We start from the raw sequence: 10,364 nt of genomic DNA on the forward strand, positions 1-10,364 counted from the left end.
CTGTACTATGGTTCCCAAACAGGTTTAGGAAGGTACACGGTAGAAGCTGTAAGGATTAATTACTGTGTCTTCTGGCAGTGTTCTCCGTCAGAGGGTCGGGGAAGGCTCTCTTGCTTCTTCTAGCTTTGTGAGGATCCACTGTTGTGAGGAAATAAACCAACATATGCTTACTTCTATGAACTTGTAATGAAACTCAAAATGTACTGAATGGAAATATAGAAGTGGGCTTCTCAGTTTAGTTAGGTGTATAATCATAGCCAATAATTCAATTTATCTTATGTAAGAGATCATTTACTCACTTAAATGGCTCAGATGGCTCAGGGTCAATGGCACTGATTTTTATTTAACAGTAAGAATAATGTTGTTTTAAGGTCACTGAACTGGCATGTTCATCTTTAGAATAAGAAAAGTAAAATAAACCATCCTGAGAGAAAGGGTAATTTGGCAGCTGGGCTAACTCAGGCACAGTGTGCAAATTACCTATGCAAAATTCCTTCCAACCTATGCCAATTCTGTCCCACAAACCTTCATCATTCCATATATAGAATTCTTCTGATTAAGAATAATTACATATTCTACAGTGGGTAGGAGTAGCATAGCAACATTCTTGAGCACTTTAGGTGTTCTCATAATATAGTATTTTCTATTTTGAAAAGGTTTGAAATCACAAACATAAAACACATATGTAATGCAAACCTTTCTATCAATAATGTCTATAATCATTGGGCTTGTGTGACTAATAAAAGCCTTGGAGGTGACACTGGGTCATCCCACTATGAAACACTTTGGCAGAGGTATCTGTGCTTCTTTACCTTAAGAAGAACCTAGTGGGAATAGCTCTAAGATGAGGAGAGAAAGAGAACCAAGCTCAGTAGCCTTTTCTGGATGTTTCCAGCAGAGCTGGAAGATTAAAAACAAACCTTCTGGGACAAAAAAACATGGTGACAGAGATTACATGGAAAACGTATTGCAGAGAAACAGAAATAGGTGGTAATGCTCTTCAGCAATGTGAAAGATGGCCTCAAAGTCACACTGTTATCATTCTCTAGTCTGTCTCCCTGTTCCAGGCCACAAACATATCGAGGCTCTAGTCACTTTCTTCCTCTTTCTTTGTAACTTGATCCCTTTCAGTTATCTACTGGTAGTATGCCAGTGTGGCCTTGTATCCCAATGTCTGGATGGAAAATTGCATGGCACATGCTAAATGGTCCGAGGTTCCTAGTTTGGGGCCCAGATGTGAGAGTGAACCAGTAAGTAGTCACACCCAGTCAGGACCAATGCAGTATGAGGGCAGGAGGCCCAGGGATTCAGTAAAGGAGCCTTGTGTTCTTATAAATTTCATGACACAGTGAGTACAATTCAGTATCAGAAATAGCATCTTAGTTTGATTAACAAGGCAGATAATCAGTCTGTAGTCTTCCTTTTTTTGACAGTACACCTCCTTGTCACTGCCATAACCCCTAACGTATGCACAGCGCTTTTCAGCTCACATTATTCATATTTTTCGGCAACTGAGGTTAAACGACTTCCCCAAGGTACCACAGTCAAGAAGGATCAGAACCTGTATTCAGACCTGGATTTTCTGACTACAGGCTTGGCTCCTTCTGCTATGTGTCAGGCTATAGCAATTGTTTGTAAATCACCATAGCTACACAGAGGAGAAATCTACAATGTGGGGTATCTGTTCCTGCTGGAGCTGGTAGATTAGCATTAGAATGAAATAACTTATGTTTGACTTTTTCACAAGTATTACAGTTAGGATTTAAAATCAGATGGCGCCATTTGACACAAAAAACAAGTAGGTGTGTTGAATTCAATCTAATGAAAAGCAGTTTTGGCGAAATATTATCTAGTCACATATATTAAAACAGTCAAAGCAGAAGAACATAATTAAAAACAAACAAAACTTGTCTGCCTTAGCAACAGTCCAGCTTCCAGGACTATGAAAAGCAAAGCTGCTGTTTACAGAAGAGAACCGTTATATTTACCCTAGCATCTTCTGCAGTCTTGAAGTTAATTATTTTTCCAAACTCTTTGGCATGGAATACAGACTTCACCCGTTCCTATAAACAGAATAAGTGACTTCATTAAAAATGAAAAACCAGTTGTAGAAATATGATAAAGAAATGGCATGTAGTTTTAAAAACTGGTGCTTCAAGTGTCCATTTTACACAAATCACACACCTTAAAAAAAAAAAAAAAGCCAAGAATGGGAAATCAAGAAGAATCAAAGACAAATGGAAAAAAGAAAAGACTAAACATTAACACATCCATTATCACTAAACCTAAGTTAAAACGCCTTAGGTGCGATGTTATAGCTAAAGCCATAAAGGGTTTACACAAAGGATGGGAAGGAGGTAAGTTTGGGAGGAGTGCCACTGTTTTTCCCTCCAAAAAACTTTTCGGTGGTTCTTGATATCTGGCCATGGAATAATGATGATTTTAGCTCAAAAATGATATATACATATGTGTGTACATGCATACATACATGCACATGATTATGGGTGTGTGTGCATGTTTGTATGTATCCATGTAACTTCTGACATTTTAAACCACTCATTGAATAAGAATGTAGCTAAGGATCAAAGAAATCAGGGTGGGTCCAAGATCCTATATGACAATCTTCCAAATTTTGCACTCCTTCAGTATTCTGTTTAGTGTCTGTGGGGAGAACTGCCTCATATACATACTAAATATTAGAGGGACAAACAGAAGAAGTGGAATTCTTGAGGAGGAGGTTGGTGTTTAACTGCTATTAACTAAGGGTAGGGTCATAGAAGAGGCAAAGTGGAGGTTTTTACTAGTCTAACAAATCCTATAAGTCATTCCAATATCCATGCAAATAGAGACTCCAAAAGAAATCAGATTCTTTTATTTTTTTAAAAAAGGATGACTACTAATACAATGTCTCAAGAATAGGTAGAAGGGGCGGGGGCGAAATCAAGGAGATAAGAAGTTTATTCTTGGAAAGAGAAAAAAAATATGGGGAAAAAGCCAGGAAAGCAGTATAGGCTAGAACAGAATCTAACAGCCACTCTTCTTTATTTCATAGGTGGCCACAGGGCCTTTCATTTTCTGAATGAATTAGAGAAATTCTCAATGGGAAAAGTTGGTCTAACATCCCCGGAACTAATGTCTGGTCCACTCCCCCCACTCTCTGGACTGAGTGGTAAGATTGGAGAAATGCTCTTCACTGGCTATGTATAGGGAAGGGCAGTTTTGCTCTGGAGGCCAGCCCAGAAGACATTTGCTGCTTCTGTCTGCCTGTGCCCAGTGCCACTACTCCATTAAGTACTTTCTAAATCTCCTCTGGGTAACTATTTCTCACCTTCTCTCACACCAACACTTCAGACAGAGCTAACCCTTCCATCCTGGGATTGATTTAGGAATAAGCAAGTGACCAAAGGTGCCCCAGTGTGAAGCTTTCATTCTGCTGAACTACCAGGATAAAAGCCTGGAACTTCCCTGGCCATCCTGTCATCAAAAAATAGCCAACTCGAGAATGAAGCTGCCACTGAAGAAAGCAGAACCTAGAGATGAGGGTGGTGCAGAAGGGGAGCAGGAAAAAGGAACGGAAGGCAGGGAGAATAATTGCTAATGACATCAGTTGAGCATATCTAAGTTATAAGATATAGACTTAAGACTTTTCACTTTACATGAGTCAATTAAGTCTCTCAAAATCAAAACAAAACAAAAATAACCAAGAAAAAACTTACCTCGGTTGAGTCACAATATTTCCCAACACCGTGCCAAAGGGGCCCTACACATACGTTCTTTTTTATCACATATACCTACTATATTACTATACCTATATACTACTACATCCTACAATGTCTAGTGCAGTGGTCGGCAAACTGCGGCTCGCGAGCCACTTGCGGCTCTTTGGCCCCTTGAGTGTGGCTCTTAGGAGTATCCTAATTAAGTTAATAACAATGTACCTACCTATATAGTTTAAGTTTAAAAAATTTGGCTCTCATAAGAAATTTCAATTGTTGTACTGTTGATATTTGGCTCGCTCTTAGGATCCTAATTAAGTTAATAACAATGTACCTACCTATATAGTTTAAGTTTAAAAAATTTGGCTCTCATAAGAAATTTCAATTGTTGTACTGTTGATATTTGGCTCTGTTGACTAATGAATTTGCCGACCACTGGCAGTGCAATCATTACAACTTACAATGGAGTCTCTATTGATTTCCCAAATGACTAGAAATTCACTGTATTTTACATGAACATCCAATGCCAGGCAACATGCTAGCTGCTGGTAATCAAAACAGAGAAAGCAATGGTCTCTGCCTTTAAGATTATAACTGAATTGGGATAGGAATGGGCTAAGAATATCTATAAAAAGAGAAGGAACTATCAACTATCACCTGTTATTTTGCAAGTGTCCTTTTTGTGAGATTTTCAAGGAAAACTATTCTCCATGGCACAGCTAGGGATTTTGAGGTATGCAAATGATTTTCTCATTTTGGTGTCTTGGACAGCAGTGAGAGGGTAAGGTTCTATTACTGAATATAAAATAAGGACCCGGGAATGTTGTTGTCAATGTAATAGCTTGCAATGTAGCATATTTCTTCTTGGCCTACCTTTCTTTTCTTTAAACCTGCGTAAGACAGCAGGTATAAAGGAAAACCATAGGAAGACAAAGCGACATCTATAAAAGAGAGGAAACTTACAAAAGTAAAGAGGACTATTTCAATGCGCCATGTTCAGTTCCAAGTTTTAAAAAAAAAATCTATTCAACGTACCTTTGCTTCAATTCGCAATCTTCTTCCATGAACAATGAATGGCTCTTTGGTAAACTCATCAAAACTGTACTGCCACTCACATGTAAGCTGTCCAAATGTTCCTTTTGTTACAAACAATACCCCACTGCAAAAAAAAAAAATCACTTTGAAAATCGAGACTCTTATATCCAACAATATAATAATATCAGGATACACATTCTTTTCAAGTGCACACAGAACATTCACTGAGACTATATTCTAGGTCATAAAAAACCCTCATGAATTTAAAAGAACTGAAATCTTATGAAGTCTGTTCTCAGATCATGATGAAACTAGAAACCAATTAACAGAAAAATAAGAATATTTCTAAATGTTTGAAAATTAGCATACTTTTAAATAATCCAGGGGTCAAAATATCTCAAACGAAATTAAAAAAATATTTTTAACTCGATGAGAATGAAAATAGATCATAAGCAAATTTGTGGGCTCCAGCTTAAGCAATATTAGTGGGGAATTTATAGCATAATATACTTACATTAGAAAAAATAAAGTAGATATAAAGTCAAATATATAAGGTACTTTATGAGAAATATAAAATATTTGCAGAACCTATTATCAACCAATATTTTGGGGAACTTTCATGTCATTAATACTTTAGAATAAACACTTTTATTACTCAGGCTCCATGTAATATGTTTACCAACCTACAACAGAAAGAGGCTTTTAAAATTAATTCTTGTTTTCCCTCATTTGGAGGGAAAAAATAAAGCAATGAAAATGCATTCTATAATAATTCTATTTAATCCTCCCTTCAAAGGCTTTTCTTCCCCAATTCTTCCTTCTGGTTGAGACATCAATTGCAGATACAACCAGAGGTTTCTTTAAGTAACATATACATTAAGGCATTGAGATAAAGAAAGAAATATACCTTTTGGTTATCATTAACATATCTGTTTTATTGATCATGACATGGGTAAAATATTTGTATTTTGCAAATCTTCCATTTTCTATTACCTAAAAAAGGTGAGAGAAAAATCAATAATTATTCCTATTGTAATGTAAGAAATCCCTTATGATCTTCTAAAACCATTTCTTAATGGGGTCAAGTCATTAACATATTTATACAGAAAATATATAATCAGAAAACTGAATATTCACAAAATAATTGCTCCTACTTGTTTAAAAGCACCTATGTGCACTGCTTTATTCAAGATTACTCAATTGTAGCTATACCAATCTTTAATGCTGAATTTTTAAAAGAAATCTTAATACCTTACAAACTCAGAGACATAAGTTTACTATTAAACTATCACATTCATTTTATCTTGGGAACTATATTAGTATTTGATCACATCTATACAAAAACACATGTAAACACACATATTTAAATATATGTATCACATAAATTACTATTAACTCTCATCTTGCCCCTTCCCTGGAATTTTCCTACCTGCCTTACATATATGCTTTTCTTTCTCAATCTCACAACTCATCTATATGTCCCTCCAACCATCTGACCAGTCGCTATGATGTGCACTGACCACCAGGGGGCAGACGCTCAATGCAGGAGCTGCTGGCCATTTACAGAGAAACGACACCGCAGAACTGGTGCCAACAAAACAAAACAACACTTGGCTTCCCCCAAGTGGGACACAGGCCCTGCCACCACCCTGGACAGACAGCCCACCAAATCGCAACCAATGCTGCTGAGACCCCATGGCACAAAATGTGGCCCACAGCTCAGCCCAGCCCAGAAATGGTGGCTGAGGGCGCTGGGTAATGATGTCACATAGCAACACCCAGCGTCCTCTCCCTAGTGAGTAGCCTCCTTGGAGTTTCTTCAGCCCAGGAACATGACTTGCTTTATAGCCAGGTGCAAACATTTCAAACTTTAACCAAATGTCTGTGAAGAATTTTCCCATCTCATTTGACCCTCACAGAAGTCCTGGAGTAGGTAGATAGGAGACTCGGTAGAATCCTATTTCCTTTTCATTAGCCGGAAAATGGAGATTTATAAAGTTTAGAAACTTGACCTGACTGAAAAGAAGAAATGGTGGACTTTGAAAATGACTTCAGGTTTTCTCACTGCGCAGAATATAGTCAAACACTGCTGCAGTTAAATATTTTACCCTTTGTTCTCCCTGCATGATCTACAATAATAATCTGCTTTGTGTTGATATTTACTGACAGTTACATGACAGAGAAGTTGGGGTGCTTCACTGGGCTGGAAAAAGTTTAGCTAAATCAGAAAGCAGGTCTAATTAAGCAAGTTTATTCTATATCTATAAAAGGTTAAGTTGACTTGCGCACGCATGATACATAGAAAGCTCTTGCTGGCACCAATCGTACACGAGTGTTTTGACCTGTCATTGTCGAATGTGAATTTGGTTGACACTTCCATTATAAAGGGCAAATAGCAATATTAAAATATTTCTTCTAAATAATTTCCTTTCAATGTGCACAAATCTGTGCACTGGGCCACTGGTTAAAAAATAAGGAGCAGAGTATTTCTGGACACACAGGGAACCCCAGAACCTAGTTAACCTATGCACTGGCCTTTAAGTTTATTTTCAAGACTGATGAAACACTGTCTATCCATGACTTTTTCAACAATACTCTGTTAGAAAATTATGTTCCATGAGGCTATATATATATATATATTTTAAAAAACTAAAAGTATTTAGCCTAGAAGAAAGGTAATGAGTGACTTCTTAATCATCTTGGTAGAGAAGCCTGATAGAATAGTCTTCATTTCTATTGGAGACAGAAGTTAAAACGATGACAAAAAAACAAGCCAAACCAAACCAAACCAAAACAAAAACCCAACTACAACAGCAGGGTGAGGCATACAAATGAATTAAATGGAAAAATTTCTAACTTTAAATTTTATAATGTTGAGGAAAGAACATCTTTACTATTTCTTGTGGTAGGCAGGACAAGTAAACACAAATTTCTTGAATTACAAAAAAAAGGGACACAACCACAGATTCAGAAGAAAGTAATAAGAATTATTAGATCACAAATTATATAAATAAATTTGAAAACAGCTTGGTGTTGGTAGAAGTTATATATAGACATATTATAGAAAGAATACAGATTCCAGAAATTGACCAAAACACACATAGGACTTTATAAAATTCTATCTATACAAATATAGAAATTTATGAAATCAAAATAGCATTTCAAGTTCCTGGGCAAAAGCATGTATTATCAAATAAATGGTGTTTCAGGCAACTAGCTGGCTAAAGTGGGATCCCTACTTCTCTCCATATAATAAATTAATTCCACATGGTTTATTTAAGCATATAAAGCAACAATATAGAGGTACTAAATAAAACATTTTAATGATCTTAAAGTGGGAAAGGCTTAATAAAATACAAAGTTCCTAAAATTTAATGTAAAAGAATTCCTAAGTACATGAAAATTAAGTACTGTTAAATGGCAAAACAATGAGTAAATAAACAGAAATAAAATAACACAAAACCCAAAAAATGTTTGGAAAACATTTTTCAATACAGAGTTATAGAGCTAATTTCATAATGAAGAGAATTCTAGGAATATGAATAAACCAATGTAAAAAAATGAGTAAACTAACAGGAAAATGTGTAAAGTCTATTAACAGGTAGTTCAGCAAAACACAAACAAAATGTGACCAATAAACATATGAGGAAACCCTCAACTAATTTCAAAATAAAAAAATGCAAATCAATTAAATGTACCCTTTGAGTCTCATTTTATGTAAAAGTATCCCAAGATATACATATAGAAATCTTCGTGGCAATATTGTGTTAAAAGCAAAAAACATAAATGTTAATTAATAAGGAACTATTTAAGTAAATTAGAGTATAGTCATATAATGGGACATTATGCAGTAAGGAGAAAAAGGTAGATGTGTGTACAGATATAGAAAAATATGCCATCTTGTGGAAATACTGAGAATGAATGGGGGGAAAGCAGAAACACATACATGTATACTTATTTATTGTGCACAGAAAATTTCTGGAGGGTTGATAGTAACATACCAATCTACTCATTGCACTTATCTCTGGGCTTCCAAAGAATAATAGTGGAGGTAGAAATGAAGCTTTATTTTTAACTTTATATCCTTTTATTTCAGTTTAGTGGTATTTGAAAAGAAATTAGCTTAAAAGTACATACTTTCTTTTGTTTTATATGGCCAAGTTTTAAAAGCAAGAATACAAATGTTGATCTCAAGAATATCAAATGCTACTAAGAGTCAAGAATCTATATAACCCTATTTTAACAAAAATAATGTTATTTCATGACAAATTTTAAAAACTAGCCAAGTTGCTAAATCTTCTTGCTATAATAATGTATATCCATATAGCAATTCAATAAAAAGGTTTCAAGTTTTTAAAAAAGGAATCTATATACCCCATTAAAAGATCTAAACCTTTCAATCAAAAGCTATGGTTCAGCCCTAACTGGTTTGGCTCAGTGGATAGAGCATTGGCCTGCAGATTCAAGGGTCCCAGGTGCAATTCCGGTCAAGGGCATGTACCTTGGTTGCGGGCACATCCCCAGTGGGGAGTGTGCAGGAGGCAGCTGATTGATATTTCTCTCTCATCCATGTTTCTAACTCTCTATCCCTCTCCCTTCTTCTCTGTAAAAAAAAAAAAAAATCAATAAAATACATTTTAAAAAAAATAAATAAAAGCTATGGTTCAACTCTGACCTCAGTAACTAGCTTTTATTTCTTTTTTTAAAAAATTCTTTATTGTTTAAAGTATTACATTAGTCTCCTTTTTCACCCATTGACCTCTCCCTGGCCGCTTCCACCCCCAGCACATGCCCTCACCCCCCTACTGTCTGTGTCCATTAGTTATGCTCATATGCATGCATACAAGTCCTTTGGTTGATCTCTTATTTCAACTTTAGAGGCCTGATGCACGAAATTCATGCACTCGTGTGTGTGTGTGTGGGGGGGGGGTCCCCTCAGCCCGGCCTGCACCCTCTCGCAGTCCAGTACCCCTCAGGGGATCTCTGCCCTGTGGGAGTGCACTGACCATCGGGGGAAAGCTCCTGCGTGAGTGTCTGCCCTCTGGTGGTCAGTGCATGTCATAGAGACCAGTCGTTCCACCATTAGGCTCAGGGTTTCTGGCTGAGTGGGGCTCCCCCTGTGGGAGTGCACTGACCACCAGGGGGCAGCTCCTGCATTGAGCGTCTGCCCCCTGATGGTCAGTGCACATCATAGTGACTGGTTGTTTTGCCATTTGGTCGATTTGCATATTAGCCTTTTATTATATAGGATGGTGTTAAGTTTGGGCACTGCAGTAGAGCCTGCCTCACATCACTTTCCACTTTTCAGACCCAATGTAAATCGAACTAACCTGAGCATATATGCAATCAAACCAATTTCAATAGTCACAACAGCATCTAGTATAAATAAAATTAAAAAGTCCAACGAAGTCGTTCATGTGATGTTTTTCTGGATTCATAAAAAAACTTTACCCACTACACTTGAAAGATGGACATTATAGTCCAGGCTATTCTGAAACACAAAATGAACTGTATTCTTTGTTATTAAAATGGATATATAGGTGTTCAAAAAATGTATTAACACTGTAATAGCTGATAGTTCAATTTTGAAAATGAAATGTATTTTAATAAACA

General features: G+C 36.5%; 1 protein-coding gene across 1 annotated transcript; it reads right to left on the reverse strand.

Moving 5' to 3' along the window:
- LOC106726450 (vacuolar protein sorting-associated protein 13A-like) lies at positions 1–9,285 on the reverse strand. The gene is made up of 5 exons (XM_014541263.1): positions 9,253–9,285; positions 5,659–5,744; positions 4,752–4,875; positions 1,989–2,063; positions 1–138 (listed from the first exon to the last, which is right to left on the reverse strand). The coding sequence occupies exons 2-5, from the start codon at positions 5,694–5,696 to the stop codon at positions 88–90; spliced, it is 288 nt and encodes a 95-aa protein (XP_014396749.1). The 5' UTR covers positions 5,697–5,744; positions 9,253–9,285; the 3' UTR covers positions 1–87.
- Between the last annotated feature and the right edge of the window lie 1,079 nt (positions 9,286–10,364).

Source organism: Myotis brandtii, unplaced genomic scaffold (assembly GCF_000412655.1).
Source record: "Myotis brandtii unplaced genomic scaffold, ASM41265v1 scaffold266, whole genome shotgun sequence".
NCBI classification, from domain to species: Eukaryota; Metazoa; Chordata; class Mammalia; order Chiroptera; family Vespertilionidae; genus Myotis; species Myotis brandtii.

Bases quoted from the DNA above. Each gene is read 5' to 3' on its own strand.
- LOC106726450 (XM_014541263.1), bottom strand. From the start codon at position 5,696: ATGATCAATAAAACAGATATGTTAATGATAACCAAAAG. The intron at 4,876-5,658 runs GTATATTTCTTT...TTTTTTTTGCAG, and splicing joins ATGTTAATGATAACCAAAAG to TGGGGTATTGTTTGTAACAA. The intron at 2,064-4,751 runs GTACGTTGAATA...TTCTGTTTATAG, and splicing joins GATTGCGAATTGAAGCAAAG to GAACGGGTGAAGTCTGTATT.